We start from the raw sequence: 19,882 nt of genomic DNA, 5'->3' as shown, positions 1-19,882 counted from the left end.
ATTTCCTGGGACCGATTTTTCTGATAATGAGTTTTCAGGACCAAATTTTCTGGGACCGAATCTTCTGGCAAATTTTCATAACACCTACACTCCTTCAGTAATAATAATAATAATAATAATAATAATAATAATAATAATAATAATAATAATAATAATTCCTTTTAGAAATTTTCTGGGACCGAATTTTCTGATAATGAGTTTTCAGGACCAAATTTTCTGGGACAGAATCTTCTGGAAAATTTTCATAACACCTACACTCCTTCAGTAATAGGCTATACATAATATACATAATAATAGTAATGATAATAATAATAATAATAATAATAATAATAATAATAATAATAATAATAATAATAATAATAATTCCTTTTAGAAATTTTCTGGGACCGAGTTTTCTGATAATGAGTTTTCAGGACCAAATTTTCTGGGACAGAATCTTCTGGAAAATTTTCATAGCACCTACACTCCTTCAGGAATATACATTGCACATCCCTTTACTGGATTAAGTAAATCTATTGGTAGCAAAATTAAAATTAATTGGAATTTCTTTAATAAATGTATAACATTGATGCATTATAGCTACCTGAATCTAGTGGCAATCATGTGATAATACATGAAGGTAATAACTCCCAACCCCCCTACTCGCACACACAAACACAAAGAGTGCCATCTTGTTATAGATCACTGATGATGATTCTTACAAACATTGAAATGGTTGTGCATAATTTTACATACAGTTCTGTGACAATTATAGATATTAATAGATAAATATAGTATTTCATAATAACAGTTCTCTTAATATCTCTTAAATTACCTAAACAGTAGGTTGTGAAGCTTCGGGACATGCAGTTATAAGATGAAACCATGTGTATCAAATGATACTTGGTATACTATAAAAAGGAGACAAAATTACAAGGAAGAGCATGCTAAGTATTTCAGTACTGAAAGTGAAGTCAAAAGAAAAGCCAGAAATGACTGGAGAGATTATTTAGCCAGAAAAAGCAGATGAGGCTGACAAAGCTATGAATTCAGGGAACGGCTATGGTGTAAGAATTGCTCTTAGAATTATTAATGAAATCTCTACTGAGACAAAAAAAGCATACTCTCAAAAAGAAAGATGAATCTGTTATAACAACAGAAAATTAAGAAAGGCAATGTTGGATGGAACTCTCTAGTGAGGTCATGAATAGGAGATATGATGGGAATAATTTGACTGATATACCTGAAGCTAAGAAAGCTGTAGATGTGCCCATGGAAAGCCCCTGGATATGATGGAATAACTGTTGAGATGTTTATGTCAGAAAATGAAGTGACTCCCAGAATATTTTGGTAGAATGTGGCATGAAGAGGCAAAACCTGATGAAGGGGAGCTATTAGTGTTGGTGAAAATGGCAAAGAAAGGAGATCTGATTGATTGCAAGAATTAAAGAGCCATCACACTTATGTCAGTTGTCATGAAAATATTTAGTATGCTCATTATAAAGAGACTAAGAAAGATTGATGGAAAGCTGAGAGATGAGCAAGTAGGATTTCGAGAAGGTAGAAGTTGTACTGATTTAATTTTCATTTTAAGACATGTATACAATGTATAGAATATAGAAATTCACTTTTAATGGCATTTATGGACTGAAAAAAGGCCTTTGATAGTGTGCACTGGCCAATTTTGTGGAGAGTCCTGCGTTATTTTGGAGTTCCTCTTAAATATGTAAATTTCATTGTCTGTTCATGAGCATAGCAAGTGCAAAGTTGATATTAGTGAAGTCCTATCAAATGAATTTCCAGTGAGGAGTGGGGTATTCCAAGGTACTGCGTTGTCTCTTATGTCGTTTATCCTCCTCATGGGTTTTGTAATGCCTAGAACAGTTTGGGATGGCAGTGAAGGATTGGACTGGATTGGTAACTGGAAATTAGTGGACTTAGGGTATGCTGATGATGCTGTCTTTATTATCAAAATTCCACAGGAACTTGCAAAGCTTGCTTACCGAAATGCATGAAATATCACATGAGGTTGGGGTCAAAATAAACAGAAGAAAGACAGAGATGATGAGAATGGAATATGCAATGGAAGATGAAATATTATTGGAATGAGAAAGGAATAATGAAGTGGAATCATTTAAATATTTAGGAGCTATTATCTCTAATACAAGGTCTTTAGATTTGGAGTTTAATGAAAGATTGAAAAATGCCAATCAGACAATGGCTAGGTTAAGTAAAATTTTGGAAAATCAAATCGCCAGAAAATACATATAAAAGTCAGGCTATATATCAGCTTAGTGAGATCAGTGTTACTGTATGGACATGAGTCGTGGTATGACAATGAAATGATATCCAACAGATTTTGTAGATTTGAGAACAAACCCTTCAGAAGAATATTGGGAGTTGAATGGCAGAACAGGATTATAAATGAAACTATAAGAGAGATTACCCGAGTACCATATGTGGATGAGATCAATGGTTAGGGGGAGGGTGGAGAAATATTTTTATTTAATTGAGTGGGAACTTGTTCGGGGAAAGTCTCTCCACAACATTTATGCAAAAAGCAGGGGAGGAAAAGGAGCACTATCACTAAAGGCACAAACACCCTGTTAATAACTTTGATGATGTAATTCTCATACCTTCACTCTAAATGCAAAAACCTGTACTCTGTCCAGAGGCCTGAAAAATCCACATGGGAAATAAAAACAATTTGATGGCTTACTTTAACTTTGTCAAATCTTTTCACCAGTCTTTCTCTCCAGTCTCTTTAGTATATATTTTCATAATAACTGACGTAAGTGTTATGCCTCCGTAATTATCGCAATCAGTCAGATCTTTTTTTTTTTTTTTTTGCTATTTTCGCCAACACTCCTAACTCTCATTAATCAGGGTTTTCCTCTTTATGCCACATTCTACAAAATAATCTAGTAAGTAGTCTGGGCGTCACTTCTTTTTTGGCCATTATCATCTCGTCAGTTATTCCATTGTATCCCGGAGCTTTCCATCTCTTTAGGTTTTTAAGAATAGCTTCGACTTCAAACCCACTGAAACCTTTCATGGAGACATCAAGGTCTTTATCAGCTTCAGGTATATCAATCAAATTATTCCCTTCATATCTCCTATTCACAACCTCACTAAAGTGTTCCATCCAACGTTGTTTTTCTTCACCTTTTGTTGCTATAACAGAACCATCTCTCTTTTTGATGGGTAAACGCTTCTTCTTCCTTGCCCCAGTCGAGATTTCATTAATAATTCTATGAGTGATTCTTACACCATAGCCACTTCCTGAATTTATAGCTTTGTCAGCCTCATCTGCTTTACTGTCTAAATAATCTCTCCAGTCTTTCCTGGCTTTTCTGATATCCATGGCTTTCTCCTTGTAACTGCGTGTCCTAAGACTTCACTACCAACTGACTGATATATATTCTTAATATCACACCATTCTTCATTAATTGTCTGTTCTTTGTCTCTTAATGTCTCTAAGACAGCAAATTGATTCCTACATTCAATTGCTAATGTTTTTGTGTTCTTCTTCTAAAAGCTATATATCAAACATAGGTATTCTATCCATCTTTCTGTTGGGTGCTTTCTGTTTTAATTTCAGTGTTGCAATGAGGAGCTGGTGATCACTACCAATACCTGCACCTCTACATTTCTGTCCTCCTTCCCCTATTTATTAATGGCAATGTGATATATCTGATTTTTGTAGTTGCCACATGGTGAAGTCCATGTATACTTTTAGACAAGATTGTTTGCTGAACAGAAACTTATGAAATGTTCTCCATTTTCATTTGTAACTTCGCCAATACCCTCGACACCCATCACATTCTCTATCCCTTGATTATTGCTTCCAACTTTAGCATTGAAATCGCCAATCACAATTTTCATATCTCTCTCAGGGATCTCATCTATTACACTTTGCAGTTCTTCATAGTATTTGTCTTTCCCTTCTTCAGGAGAATCGTTTGTTGGGGCATAGCAAACTGTAATACTCATATTGCACTGCTTTGATTTGAACTTTGCCAGTAACAATCTACTATTTTTGCTCTCCATTCGGTTAATGCCTTATCTGCTCTTGGTGTCATCATCATTCCTATCCCTTCTCTTCCAACTCCATCTGATCTTCCTGAGTAGATATATATATATATATATATATATATATATATATATATATATATATATATATATATATATATATATATGCCTTAGTCTAATGTTTCCTTACTAATCCCCTTACAACGGGTTTCACTTAGGGCCAAGATATCCAAACTATATTTCATAAGTTCACTCTCCACTTGCTTTAACTTCCCAATCTGATTCATGGTTCTAACATTCCAATTACCTATTTTCAATTCTTCTTTAGTATTTATAAACCAGGAGATTCTTACCACCCCTCTACGCCATGGACTGGGGCCCATTCTGCAATATTCTCTCTCCATGTCTGACTAAATCCATAGAGGATTCATTGTGATGTAGCAGTGGCTATCTAACTAAGGCAAGTGACCCCTGCCGGTCCATACTAATTCTAATAAGATTAACCGCCAGGCATAAGGAGTAAAAGCCGAAGAGACAGTTTGTCCATCGCCTTAAACCCAATCCGTCACCCTGCTGCCAGTGACTTCATCGAGACTTAGGGGGACATTTCCTCCACACCCAAAGTTCTCATTACTCTATCAGGTTGTTCATCCTCCTATACGAGTATACCCGTAGGCAAACATAAATTACTAAGATATACTGCTTAGAACGGTATATACCACCTAGCCCGGTATATACCGCCTAGCACGGTAATATACCGCCTAGCAAGGTAATATACGGCCTAACAAGGTAATATACCGCCTAGCATGGTAATGTACCGCCTAGCACAGTAATATACCGCCTACCACTTCTTTGATATTCAAGCTGCCTTTCATTTGAGTGAAAGTGCTCTTTTTTATACGGGAAAAAATCTATTGAGAAAATATCAATTATGATTATATACTTCCCAGAAATATGTATGATAATTCATTTTCCTATATTATTCCTCATATATACATATATGTAATATTTAATAAGAATACAATTTCAATATGGTTTCTTTTGAATGGCATAAAGAGCAGAACATATTTACTCTAAAATAGTAATTCATTTTACCTGTGTTATATTTATTCTATCTGAAAAATGGTTTTGAATTAAGTTTGCCATTTAACTTGATATTACATTAATTATATTGATGACTCATAGCTGAAATTCGTGTGCTATTTCATTGAAAAAGTGAAAAGATGTGGCCATAACCAAAGAAAGTTTTGTTTTTGTTAACCTAGTGCAGTAGCTGCCATAGCAAGGAGATGCCAAGACATTGTGACCAGCTTGACCCTTTCAAGCTTCCCAACAGGTCAACAGTTCAATCCTTTAAAGTTGCATGGTTTAACCAGACAGTTTTATGCCATGCATTAGACATGCAGTAATTATTTTAATATAACTCCATAACCATCAATAATTTGGTAATGCCGGGTTCCAACCTTGTATTTGACTTAATGCCTAAAGTAGACGAATCGTGGTGTATACTAGTGCTATCGTAATGCTTCCAATATTTAAATCTCAAGTTCCTTTAAGCAAACTACTTCCTCTTTACTCCTGGTCTGATCTGCACTTGGACTTTTCTCTGGAGTATTGGCTAGTGTTGGCTCAACGCCACCAATCTTTAGCATAATGTAATGTTTTTGTGTTGCACTTTATGCCAAAACATTCCAAATGATAGGGAGGATATATTGGTAGTTACTCTTACATCTTGAACATGTAATCATACAATGCAGTAGACAATAAGCAATCTAGAATCCTTCAGCAGTTCCCACTTCCAGAGAGGACAAACACTAGATTAAAAAGTGTCTGCCAGACACTAAAATGCTATCCTAAGTGACTGGAATAGTAGGGAAATTGTCACACAGTTGATGTATTTCTACACAAGCCTCCCAATTCTTGAAGAGAAAGGCCTCACAAAACCCTTAGAGTTCCTTGAATTCTTCAAACTCTTTAGGATAACTCTTAAAAAGGAATTACAATTTTTGGGGTAGGGTCAATCCCCATTCAGCAATATATCCTGCATAGATTCGTTATATATGAACATTTTGGCCATAAAGCATGTTTTATGGTCTAGCACTGTCATCCCAACCACAATCTTCCAGATGGTTGAGAGTAGACTAGTGTATCATCAGTAACACCTTAATTATTGTAAGCTGGAGATACACCTTAGGGATGCAAAAATATGCATATATGATGGCTATTGAAATCTTCCAATCTCCCTTCTCTATCACCGCCAAAACTGTCGAGGGTGTCTTCATCAAAAACTTTGTGAGATCTGTAAACTTGTTGTGGTTCGAGACTTTTAGAACTGGCATGCAGATGTAGAAGCACATACATGTTACTCTTCTTTTAATCGTAAAACACACAAAGGCTGATAAAACCTCAGAAACCCAATCTGAATCAGTTTTATCTAAACAAGTCAGATAATCTAAATCAAAAATTAAATCCTGATGGCCTTCAAATTTCTATTCTGTACGACTAGAAATATCTCATACTATAGAATCTGCAAAGGAGAGTATATAAAAAGTTCTTCCTATTCTACTACCGACAAACAGTATCTCTTTAATAAACCCCCTTGAAACCCTGCTTTTAGAAATATTTATTACCCTTATTGATGGGTTCAAGGGAAGAGATTAAGTCGTAATCTAGAACAAGATTTGGTTATTGATTCATCTTATATGATTCATAACATCTTTATGACATAGAAGGCTTTAACATCAAATGAAAACTAGTATCACTAGCCTTTCTTTGCATTTGAAATAATTTATCGATTCTATCCAAAATTATTTGAAAAAATTTAGGTATCTTAGAAGTAGCCATTTTTATTGTCTTGGAAGAATAAGCAGTATCAGAACATACCTTAAGCAAATTATTTGGATACCTTTCAGAAGTGATTTTCCTTAATGATTTAAAGAGACACCTCATTAGAGTCGTGAACTTCCTCTTGTTTTTTCTTCATCCTAATCCTCCAGTTCTGAAGGATGATCATAAATATTACTTACTTTACTTAGCAGTATTCCTGTTTTTTTCCCACTGTTTATTTTGTACAGGAACTATGCGGTATATATTTTTCAAGGGACTCATTACAACGGTTGTGTTAACCCATAATGAGCTAGTGGGTGGATGATGAGATAGTGGGCGAACTTTTAAGCTAAGGATGGGCACTGCCATCTGAAATATAGTACAACCAATCATTTTATGCTGAAACCTAAACAGATATTTTGTTCTAAGATAAGTCACACCATCCACATATGAAATAAGAAGTTTGTTTTGAGTGCTTACTAAAGCGAGTGGTGCAATAATAGGATCCAGACACCTCAAAATTTAGTTCTCTAAAATAGTGATTAAGATTTCACCATCAGAACCAATATAGGAAGGAGCACTAGAACCATTACTGTAGACTCTACTTAAGAAGTCAGGCTAGAGTTTGAAATAGGGCCGGTTAGTTCAGATGTACTGTCTTTAACTGATGACTCATTGGCCCTCTTAGATATCTCAAAAGAAGCCAAAGAAGTTGAGAGTTTTAGAAGCTCATCAATATCAAAATTAGACCCATAGGGCCAACTGGAATTCAGTTTTGGTATAACATTGTCATCATCATCATCATCCCTACTATAATCAAGGAGGTGTATCTTATATGTATTTTCTCAGGAGAACAAAGAAAGTTTTCTTTTATGCTTGAAATTTTAATTTGGTCAGCAACCATAGGAACACACTTTTATCATATGAGGAACAGTGAGACCTTTTCACTCCTCATAATGGTTATTTAAATTACAATACTGTTCTTGATACTAGACAAACAGAGAATCCTGATCTTGACCACCCAGAAACAATTCCCTTGAATATCTGTACAGTAACTATAAAGAAATTTATGAGAAGTCATCTCTAAAAGCACTAAAAACCTGTTTGTAGATAATTTCAGCATTGGAGGTGATGTGAGAGATACAGTAGAATCTGAACATGTGAGTCTCCAAAATATTAACAGAGTCTATGGTTGGCATGTTGATTCCCTGGCCTTGAAGCAGGGAAGACAATATATTCTTTAGTATTTTATATCATTTTGGGTTTCCCTGGTCTAACCTTTAACAAGAAAGTCCTTGGGGCCTTGCAGCATTCTAACACCAAAAATGGATTATTTAGAATTATCCCTTTATTAGTTGGTTCCTATGAACTATAAAGGTTTGAATTGTTTGCCTGTGAGACAGCTGAGGAGGGCTAAGATAGATCCAAGGCATTGGACTCTCCTCAACAATAGCAATAGAACACCAGGATATGTAGAATTATTTGTATAAATCTTGTCACTTCTTTGTAAAAATAGCACATGAATGTTGGGTAAAGTAATAAGATAATAAATAAGATTCTGAAAATTAGCCTTATATACCAAATTTTAAACATTTTTGTAATGAAATGCAATACAATACATACCAGAAAACTTTAAATCAATTAATCAATCAATCACATATTAAGCCATGGACTTGCATTATTGTATCAGAAATGCTTGCCTGCAAGTCTCTACATCAACTTCAGGTTGAGGTGACTATTCTTGCAATCTCTCACATGGATATTTTTTGGTATCAACAGGTACATTATATACTCTAGGTGGAATAGGTTATTATTGAGTGCCTTGCTCTAGAAACTTTTCTTCCCCAAACTATTTTTGAGATAAGAGTAATTTGTTTCATTCAGGAGAACTTTTTGAGAACTTAACACCTTTTCACATTCTACTTGTGGGTGAATTTCCCAATTGCTACTGTACTTTGATATCATGGATTTATTCAAAATGAAGTGGCCTATTAATGAGAAGCTAAAACTTATATGTAGGCATATCCTTGTGGGAAGCTTAAACTTTAATTACAAAATAATCTCTTAATTGTACATATGGCGTTAACAAGCTGAAATTTATAGCATTATGCTTTATATGCATTTATTGGCCTCTTCAGGACCTCATGTTGTTATACTTCTTATTCCTTGTAACTGCTTAAGACTTACCAAAATTAGTATAAACTAATATCCACAATATAATAGACATACAATGAAGGAGAGCTGATGTCTTTTACCTTGGTTTCTTGGGATTCTTATGCTTGATGATTTATGTTTAGAATTTGTTAGTTTTTATTGGTTTGAAGTGTTGATCCAATCATTATATACACTTTTTATTACCTGCATCATATATTATGATTTTAGTTTTAGTCTGCTATTACTTAGTTCTTCATTTACTTTAATAAGGTCAGAATTATTTTATATGCCCGCAGTTTTAATATAAATAAGTACCTTTGTCTTTATGTATTAATTTTTAATTTAGACTGTACATTATTTGCATTAAATGCCTCTGTATGAACATATTATGTGTTGATAGGCCAGAGATTGATGCATCTGTTTAAATAAGTTATGTATTGGCAGGCCAGAGATTGTTTGTGCATCAGTCGAGTGCCCTGATTTATTCCGTCCACATCCAATGGGCTGCAGACCCCTTTATCGGCTTGGAAAGTGTTGTTCATATGATTATGACTGTGGTTAGTAAATCAGCTTTGTTTATGTTTTGGTACAGTAATGCAAAATATGCTTCAAGGTTCAAAAACGTTAATATTTATATTGAAAAGACTATATTATTTATAAAAGATTGGCTTGCATATCAATTGGATTTATTGTGCTGGTTTACTATTGCAAGTTTTTCTGTAATTATTGTTCTTTTCTCTTAATATTCAGTGATATGAAATTTCTGAACAAAAACGTGATCATTGATTCCTTAAGTATTGAACATAAATTTATGCATTTTAATGTGTTTACAATTATTTCTATGAATTATCCCTGCTGATCCTATTACTTCTATAGAAGCTTAGTTTTATCAATGTTTACCCTTGCAACTTATTTTTTTGTGAAATTTCTGCCAAATTGTTATCTTCACAAAATGCAATGTCATTTCGTTTGAAGTTAGGTCACCCTGGCTCAATTAGTTAGATCCAAATCTAATGAAAGACTTGTTGGTCAAGTTTCATTATTCTGTATAAGAAGTGTGGCTACATTCTTTGGTTAGGGGTTTGGCTGTAGCTCAATGGCCTAACAAGTTGGTATTTGCTAACCTATAATATACAATGTAGAGGGGTTTGGAACCCCTTTGTTTCTGAGGATAGATTGCATAGTCACCATGGGGTCATATTTTGTACGGATGGGTTTGGATGAATTATCCTTGATGAGAGAGGTTGTTTGAGGAGATTGAAGCATGCGCTCTCTGAGCAAAAGTTAACCCGTGATGAGCTATTGTCTAAGCTTACAAGCAATTGGAACACAATGCCACACAAAACATGATGAAAATAATTGAGTTTAGTTAAAATTTCATTCATCTGATCAAGATTTTAGGGAATCATATGATATGCCATACCATCCACTTATGTAATACGATATAGTTTGGGAGCACTTACTTCAGCGAGTGGAGGGATATTAGGATCTAGACTACCTACTCGGTTTTCTGCCTCGCAATCTAGTTGTCTTAAAGAATGATTAGGATTGCAGCATTGCAGGGGTTTATCAGCAGAAGGGTCTAAGGTAATTAAATAATTTGAAGCTCTGTAATAGGCTTCCAAATTTTTAATAAGCAGTAAACTTTCAGAACCCTCACCAAACGAAACACTATTAACATTAGATTCAACTTGGGAAGTTAGGTTCAGTTTGGTAATGGGGTAGGTAGGACCAGTTACTGCTTTAAAGAGAGGAATCACTGGACTTCTGAACTTTTACCAAGGAAGCTGGTGATGTCAAGATCTTATGAAGCCAATTACAATCAAAAGTTGACCGATTATGCGAATTGTCTAAAGGTGGTGGGGTTTCATTATCGTTGTTATTGCCACTGTAATTAACTAGTTTATTTTTCTCACTTTTTTCTTGAACTAACAGCAAGTTTTGTTTTGCACTTTGAACCGATAAATTGATCATCAACCACTGAAAGAAAAATTTTCCATAAAAGAAAAGCACTTTTCACAACAATTATTTAAATCATTTTTGCCCCCAACGCAATGCACAAAGGAAATGCGAAGTGATCTTCCAGAAACGATTCCTGTGCACACTCTTCTCTGTAATTGCTAAATAAACCAGAGATGGCATCTTTATGTGCACTAATAAACAAGCAATATGGAGAGTGTATGAACTCAACTAAAACGACTGAGAAACTGAACAAACGTAGAGACACTGGCTCATAATTTACCATTTCCCTGAATTTTCTTACCTTTACTAAGGGCATGTGTTTATTGAAGGGAAAGAAAATAGACAAGTTTTAAGATTAAAAAACTTATGAGTAAATGCTGATTAAACCGTGCTTCTGGCAAAAAAGCTATATGAACATTAAGGAAGGTTCATGAAAAATAATATATCTTTCCTTCACTGGGAACAGGCCTCCCTCAGAGAGAGGGAGTCAACAGTATGAACATCAGGGGAGGTTCTTAGAAGTTAACGAAAATTTGATATTAAATTTTGCCTGTTCTGTACAGTCATCTGATGTTCATATACATGGCCACCCTCATCTCCACTGACTTAAAGCGTCGAGGTGATAAGGATTAGTTTTGGCTTTGAGGTAGAAGACAAAGGTAGTATGGCTTGGCAAAGCCATTAGTTTGTTACCATTAACCGTTAGATTGTCTTATTACTTTATTAGGTAACTAAATAAATTGAAAGCAAAGAAAATATGATATTTTTTAGTTTAGTGGTAAACACTGATAAAACGGAGTTTCAAAAGAGACGTAATATGAGTATCAACCGAGTATAGATATTTTAATATTAAAATTCAACTTATCTTTAATGTTTTACTTATCAAAGCAGCTACTGAGGTAGAAGGACTTTCGATTCATGTGCAACTGGTACATACATTACTGTACTAGCAGAGGTAGTATAACTACAGGTAATGAGAAGAATTTTTAAAAAATACTTAGCGGGCTAATTACTGAGTGGATTTTATCGAATACTGTAGTTTGAAAAACTAACAGTAATATTCAATTACTGGATCTTTGCCCTCTGAGCAAAACTGTTTTGACGTTTACTGTTCAATACAAAATTCTTAATTTTAAATATTAAACTTAGCCGGTGAATATATAATAGCTGACGTCTCGGACGGCTCGACAGAAACACAAAAACTCGCGAGCGATCGCCGTGAAGGTTGCGGGTGTGCCCACCAGCGCCGACGATCGGCCAGATACCGCATATACATGTAAACAGCCTCAGTTCTTCTCTGTCGGTCTTGTCGACAAGTTGATTCCGCTCGCTGTTAACCTGGAGTTTTTTCGTCATTCTTGGTGAAGTACTTCTTTTTGGTTTTGAGCTTTCGCAGTGACAGGTGTTTTTCTCTTCAATTAAAACTCTTGAACCCTTTTTTGGATAGCGTTTATTGTTGATGACTTTGGATTGTTTTTGGATTTTCTTGGACTTTTCAAAATGGCTGACCCTTCTCCTATTCCTAAATTTCGTAAATGTAATGCTAGGGATTGTAACAAACGTCTTCCAAAGGCCTCTCTCGACCCACATACCGTGTGTTCTAATTGCCGGGATAAAACCTGCCAATTAGGAGATCGGTGTGATGAGTGCGTGGTACTTTCGGAATTCGACTGGCTAGAGTTTGATAAATATTTTCGTAAGCTTGAGAGAGATAGGGTGAGGAGAAGCTCCTCTAGGTCGTTGGATTTTTCCTCCTCCCATGCCCCTGAACCTAATCCTTCCCCTGTAGTAGTTGTACCTGAAACCTCTACTAGCACTCATAAACCATCCATGCGGGATATGTTGCTTGCCATTCAAGCTTTGGGCGAGAGAGTTGAGTCCTTAGCATCGGACCATAATTAACTCATGGCGGATGTGAATGTGTTAAAGTGTCAGAGTGCCAATTCAGAAAATCGTGGGGATAAAGTGATTAGTGCGCAAAGTGTTTTTAGTGTTGCGACCGAGGGTTCGTCTGTTCGTACTTGTCGTTCTCCTAGTCCGAGACCTCTTTCAGGCTCCCATGCACCAGGGAGAAGTAATGTCGTAGGACTTATGGGGACGAGAGGCTTTAACCAACGAACAGACGTTCCCTCTATGGTATCGGGCGTGTCTCGTCAAGACCGCCCCTACCATAAGACGAGCGAGGCTGTTTTCTCCTCGTCATCCGAAGGCTTCTCGCGAAAGAAACCTTGGAGCAAAGTTTCTAGACCCTTAAAGCGGAAGTCAGTCCCTTCAGGACAGGTCCAGCGTCCTGGCTGTAGCCATTGGGACAGCTCTGACCCTTTGCAGTCGTCGGAAGACTGCTCGCCGCTTAAACGAAAGCGTAACACGGGCTCCGAGAGTCTCAGTAAAGGCAATGTTTTGCCGTCACAGACGTTACCATCGTCTCGGCCCGTACCGACTCCCGTTGATCCTAAATGGGTTGTCCTGCAGGATATGCAGAATAAGCTTGCCTCCCTTATGGAGGAGTATACCGTTGAGCAGGTTCACGATGATCCTCGCCGTTACGCGGATCGAGATCCTGGCCGTCAGCCGCCCAAACGAGCCTTTACTCGTCCTGTTGACGTTTCGCAACGTGATGTCGGTAGTTTGTCACGTCAGTCACGCGACTTGGAGCCTCACTCGATGCAGTCTCGTGTTGACTTTCAGCCGCTGCCGCAGTCTCGTGTTGACGTTCAGCCGCTGACGCAAGCTCGTGTTGACGTTCAGGACGTTCGCCAACCAGCTCAGTTGCCTTGTTTTGACGTTGAGCGTCAAGCACCGCAGTCAAGGGTTGTTTTAACTGCTCAATCTCGGCAGTCAAGGCAGTCTCGACTTGACGTCGAGCGTCCTCCCGCTCCTGTTGTTGTTGCTGGTCAGTCCTTTCAGCAGTTACATGACGTAGCTTCCTTGACTGCTACTGATGCTCCTTTGCGTGTGGACTTTGCTTGTCAAGCATTGCCACCGCGGCAGGTCTCTCCCTTGCTTGAGACTCATCAATTGTCGGACGAGGTTCCTTCAGATGAGGATGTTGCTGATCCTCCGCCTACTGATAATCCTTTGGATGTTTTGTCAGACGTTGAAGAGCCTAAGGCTGCGCAACCTTCTATGGATTTTAAGAAAATTATGATGATTTTTAAGGATCTTTTCCCAGACCATTTTGTTACTGCTGCTCCTCGTTCGCCTCCCAGACGATTCTCTATTTGGGGATGGAGATTCGCAGTCTAGTTTTTCGGGCTTTTCCGTCTGCCACCCGAATAGAGCAAGCCCTGCTCAAAGTCCGACTCATGCTGAAAAAAGACCGTTGTTCAGTAAGAGGTTGGATGAGCCTCGTAGGGACTCTGTCATCCCGGGAGCAGTTTGTCTCGCTAGGGAGACTTCACCTTCGCCCTCTTCAGTTCCATCTAGACTCACACTGGAACAAGAGCAAGACTTTAGAAGCTGTGTCAATCCCGGTCTCCGAGCCAGTAAAAGCAGGCCTGAACTGGTGGGACAGCAACATAAGTCTGAGAGAGGGTCTGTCCCTGGCAGTCAAGAACCCAAACCACGTGTTGTTCTCAGACGCGTCGGATTTGGGTTGGGGAGCGACTCTGGACGGTCGGGAATGTTCGGGTCTTTGGACGTCGGATCAGAAGAGCATGCACATCAACGGCAAGGAGCTGTTAGCGGTTCACTTGGCCTTGATGAGTTTCGAGAGCATTCTTCGAAACAAAGTGGTAGAGGTCAATTCAGACAACACCACAGCATTGGCGTACATCTCCAAGCAAGGAGGCACTCACTCTCACACACTGTTTGTCATCGCAAGGGACCTCCTCATCTGGTCAAAAAATCGAGGCATCTCCCTGTTGACAAGATTCATCCAGGGGGACTTGAACGTCTTGGCAGACTGTCTCAGTCGGAGAGGTCAGGTGATCCCCACGGAATGGACCCTTCACAAGGACGTGTGCAAGAGTCTTTGGGTGACTTGGGGTCAACCCTCCATAGACCTCTTTGCCACCTCGTTGACCAAAAGGCTCCCGACCTATTGCTCGCCAGTCCCAGATCCAGAGGCGACCCACATAGATGCGTTTCTACTGGACTGGTCTCACCTGGACGCGTACGCATTCCCACCGTTCAAGATCGTCAACAAGGTACTGCAGAAGTTCTCCTCTCACGAAGGGACAAGGTTGACCTTGGTTGCTCCCCTCTGGCCCGCGAGAGAGTGGTTCACAGAGGTACTTCAATGGCTGGTAGACATTCCAAGGAGTCTTCCTCTAAGGATGGATCTCTTACGGCAGCCCCACGTAAGGGATCTTCATCAAAGCCTCCCCGCGCTTCGTCTGACTGCCTTCAGACTATCGAAAGACTCTCAAGAGCTCGAGGCTTTTCGAAGGAGGCAGCCAGAGCGATTGCGAGAGCTAGTAGAGCTTCTACCATCAAAGTATACCAGTCGAATTGGGAGGTCTTTAGAGACTGGTGCAAGTCATCATCCATTTCCTCTTCCAGTACCTCTGTAGCCCAAATCGCAGACTTTCTCCTACATCTGAGAAATGTTTGCTCCCTCTCAGCGCCCACTATTAAGGGCTACAGGAGCATGTTGGCGTCTGTATTCACACATAGAGGCTTAGATCTTTCCAATAATGAAGATCTCCAAGATCTCCTTAAGTCTTTCGAGACCCCTCTAAGGAGCGTCGTATGGCAACTCCTGGATGGAACTTAGACGTGGTCCTAAGGTTCCTAATGTCCGACAGGTTTGAGCCATTACATTCAGCCTCCCTGAAGGATCTCACCCTCAAGACGCTTTTCTTAGTGTGCTTGGCTTCGGCTAAAAGGGTCAGTGAGATCCATGCCTTCAGTAGGAACATCGGCTTTTCCACAGATAAAGCCACATGTTCACTTCAGCTTGGTTTCTTGGCCAAAAATGAACTGCCTTCTCGTCCTTGGCCTAAGTCATTTGATATACCTTGCCTGTCAGAGATCGTAGGCAACGAGCTTGAAAGAGTACTGTGTCCAGTTAGAGCTCTTAAGTTTTATTCAGCTCGTACCAAATCCTTAGGAGGTGGATCTGAGGCCTTGTGGTGCTCAGTTAAGAAGCCATCATTGCCTATGTCTAAAAATGCTTTGTCGTATTTTATTAGATTTTTAATCCGAGAGGCTCATTCTCACTTGAGTGAAAAAGACCGTTGCTTGCTTAAGGTTAAGACACACGAAGTAAGAGCTATAGCAACTTCCGTGGCCTTTAAGCAAAACAGATCTCTGCGAAGTATTATGGACGCAACCTTTTGGAGAAGCAAGTCGGTATTCGCTTCATTTTACTTAAAAGATGTCCAGACTCTTTATGAGGACTGCTACACACTGGGTCCATTCGTTGCAGCGAGTGCAGTAGTGGGTGAGGGTTCTACCACTACATTCCCTTAATTCCAATATCCTTTTAATCTTTCTCTTGAAATGTTTTTAATCTTGTTTTGGGTTGTACGGAAGGCTAAGAAGCTTTTCGCATCCTTTTTGATTTGGCGGGTGGTCAAATATCATTTCTTGAGAGCGCCCAGATTAAGGGTTTTGATGAGGTCCTGTTGTATGGGTTGCCGCCCTGGATATAACAGCTCCTGGGAGTCTTTCAGCATCCTGAGAGGATGGCTGGGCTTCGTGAGGAAAGCGGACTAACAAGGCAGAGTAATCGTCTGAGTCAGCTTCCTTACCAGGTACCTATATTTATTTGGGTTTTGTTATGATATAACTGTCAAAAACTCTAAGCATATACGCCTATATTGTATTAATACTGGTCTCTACCCACCACCATGGGTTTGAATCAGCTATTATATATTCACCGGCTAAGTTTAATATTTAAAAATGATATTTTGATTATAAAATAAATTTTTGAATATACTTACCCGGTGAATATATAAATTATAGGCCCTCCCTTCCTCCCCGATAGAGACCCAGCGGAATGAGAAGAACTGAGGCTGTTTACATGTATATGCGGTATCTGGCCGATAGTCGGCACTGGTGGGCACACCCGCAACCTTCACGGCGATCGCTCGCGAGTTTTTGTGTTTCTGTCGAGCCGTCCGAGACGTCAGCTATTATATATTCACCGGGTAAGTATATTCAAAAATTTATTTTATAATCAGAATATAATTTTTGTAAAAATTCTCATATGTAGGAGTGTATCGCCTTTCAATATCCCTCTCCTGTTCAAGTTCTTAATGAAGTATCTTTCCTTCATTGAGTACTTTATTTCATATTCTGGTATGGCATAAATTCTTCTTTTTTAACTTCCACATGTCTTACATGTTCTGTATGGGATTGCTATGTTCATGATAATAGATCACTAAGATTATTTCTGAATTAATGTTGCTCTAAGTTATTAGGCTAAGTAATAACTAACTATATTAAAAACTCCTCGTTAAGATTAACCCAGAGGAAAATATTTTGTATATACAATTGATAGTTGTGCCTTTTATCAACTGTAACTGATTTTAGAGCTCAAAATTCATTCTAGAACTGTAAATACTTTGCCTTTTAGAGTTGTTTAAATTACATAAACCCTTGAATTTATAAAATTACTGTTCTTATTTCTTGAATGAAATAACTCTCAGAACTGCTTTCCACAGCTGATTCCCAAAGTCCCGCAGGGTTGGAAACCAGATCACAAACATGCTTTTGGAATAATAGGACATATCACGAGGGTGACAAGATGTACTTCGATGAATTCCCATGCCAACGGTGTATTTGTGGTTCTGAATTTAGTGACCCATTTGGGCCTGGTTGTGTTAAGATTGACTGTGGATTTGAGTTCAGGTTAGTATAGCAAACTTATTTAATTCATTTTATTGGTTTGATAGTATAAATTTTAATTATTAAATATTTTATAAATGAAATCATGCAATTTTATCATTAAATTATACCTATATCTTGATATAATAAAGGATACATATCTATTTTTACCAGATGTTATAGTCTACTTGCATATGCACTCTTGTCCCAACTTTTAACTTCATACATATGCACATACAGTAGGTTCTTTTAATTAATTTATCAAACTCTGAGAACAATCCCAACTTTTATAATCACATATTCAAGTAGACCTAATAGGTTATTATACAGTAGAAATAATTTTAGATAATTAAATATTTAAACTGTTCGTGTTTAGTAATTGTTTATATTTGATTATAATTCTGTTTTAGACAAAATTAGAATTTAATCAGCCAGAAGCAACACTGTTTTTTAATTGCAGTTCATGCTAGCTACCAAGGGTATTTTTTTCCATATTGATAAAGTATATTAACATGTAATCACAGATAACTGTTCTGATGAAACTGAATGCCTTTGTTTGTTCATGCTGATGTAATACAGTAGAGTTTCAGGCATATTTTCAATTCCCTCAGTAATTTATAATTACTAAAAGAAGATGAGCATTTGTGATATCCATCTGAGACATGTATTTATTTCAGTGATACTAGTCATGAATGTATATTTGTTCTTTATAATAATTCCAAAAGTGACGTAAGCATGGAAACATCATAATTTTGCCTGAAGGACTGTCTATTATAAAGGGAAAACATAAAGACTCAGATTTACCCTCTAAAGGTCAAAGTAAATTTGACAGAAATATATATTATTTACCAAGAAGTTCTAAACCATTATCAAGTTCCATAGATTAATGTACCTTAGCACTAAAGGGTCAAAATTGGTCCTCATTTCTTATATGTTACCATCCAAAGCAAAGATAGTACTCATTATTATTTCTATGATACTCATATTAATGTTCCATGGAAGCTTGATTACATCGAAGTTTACCACATAAAAAAAAACTTAGAAATTTCACTTTCATTCCTATCAATTAGACTAAGGCCTCCAGTGTAGTATTGATATAATCTAGCAGCTAATGGCAATAACCGTGGCGTTTGTAGGCTGCAATGTTTTTTGTCTTTGCTTTTGTAGCCATCTTGCCATATCAATTTAACTTTACTCCAATTTGAATCCTCCAGCTTGATGTGAGCTAAATTTGGTGGATGTAAGGGATGTTTTTATAGATTTTTTAGCAATTATTATTATTATTATTATTATTATTATTATTATTATTATTATTATTATTATTATTACTACTCGCTAAGCTACAACCCTAGTTTGAAAGACAGGATGCTATAAGCCCAGGGGCTCCAACAGGGAAAATAGCTCAGTGCGGAAAGGGAACGAGGAAAAATGAAATATTTCAAGAGCAGTAACAACATTAAAATAAATATTTCTTATATAAACTATAAGAACTTTAACAAAACAAAAGAAAGAGAATAGTGTGCACGAGTGTACCCTCAAGCAAGAGAACTCTAACCCAAGACAGTGGAAGACCATGGTACAGAGGCTATGGCATTACTCAAGACTAGGGAACAATGGTTTGATTTTGGAGTGTCCTTCTCCTAGAAGAGCTGCTTACCATAGCTAAAGAGTCTCTTCTACCCTTACCAAGAGAAAGGTGGACACTGAACAATTACAGTGCTGTAGAAAATCCCTTGGGTGGAGAAGAATTGTTTGGTAATCTCAGTGTTGTCAGATGTATGAGGACAGAGGAGAATATGTAAAGAATAGGCCAGACTATTTGGTGTATGTTTAGCAAAGGGAAAATGAACCGTAACCAGAGAGAAGGATCCAATGTAGTACTGTCCGTCCAGTCAAAAGACCCCATAACTCTCTAGCGGTAGTATCTGCATAACTTGTTCAAGGAAATTGTTTCTTTGCATTCATGATCTGCAATATCTTTGTGTCTACTACCAAGGGCAATATTGAGATCTAGATAATCTTTGTGAGAAATGTGGAGGCCTTACTGTTCCTCTTTAGGAAATTTGTTCAGATGGTTGATGACCAATTAAAAGTTACAAATGCAAGAGAAAACTCGCTTTTATTTAAAGGTAAATATGGAGAAAACAAGGCTAGG

General features: G+C 37.6%; 1 protein-coding gene across 7 annotated transcripts in view; it reads left to right on the top strand.

Moving 5' to 3' along the window:
- The window catches only part of LOC137653849 (kielin/chordin-like protein), a 352,325-nt gene that overhangs the window by 211,292 nt on the left and 121,151 nt on the right, over positions 1-19,882 (top strand). For 6 of the 7 annotated variants that reach the window (XM_068387520.1, XM_068387509.1, XM_068387513.1 and 3 more), the window contains 2 exons: positions 9,436-9,548; positions 17,565-17,751. In XM_068387520.1, the coding sequence (XP_068243621.1) occupies positions 9,436-9,548; positions 17,565-17,751 (300 nt within the window). The remainder of the gene's footprint in view (positions 1-9,435; positions 9,549-17,564; positions 17,752-19,882) is intronic. The other variant, XM_068387507.1, reaches the window with a different exon arrangement.

Source organism: Palaemon carinicauda, chromosome 1 (genome assembly GCF_036898095.1).
Source record: "Palaemon carinicauda isolate YSFRI2023 chromosome 1, ASM3689809v2, whole genome shotgun sequence".
NCBI lineage: Eukaryota > Metazoa > Arthropoda > Malacostraca > Decapoda > Palaemonidae > Palaemon > Palaemon carinicauda.
Note: the sequence above shows the minus strand (reverse complement) of the source record. Positions and strands in the feature narration are given on the sequence as shown.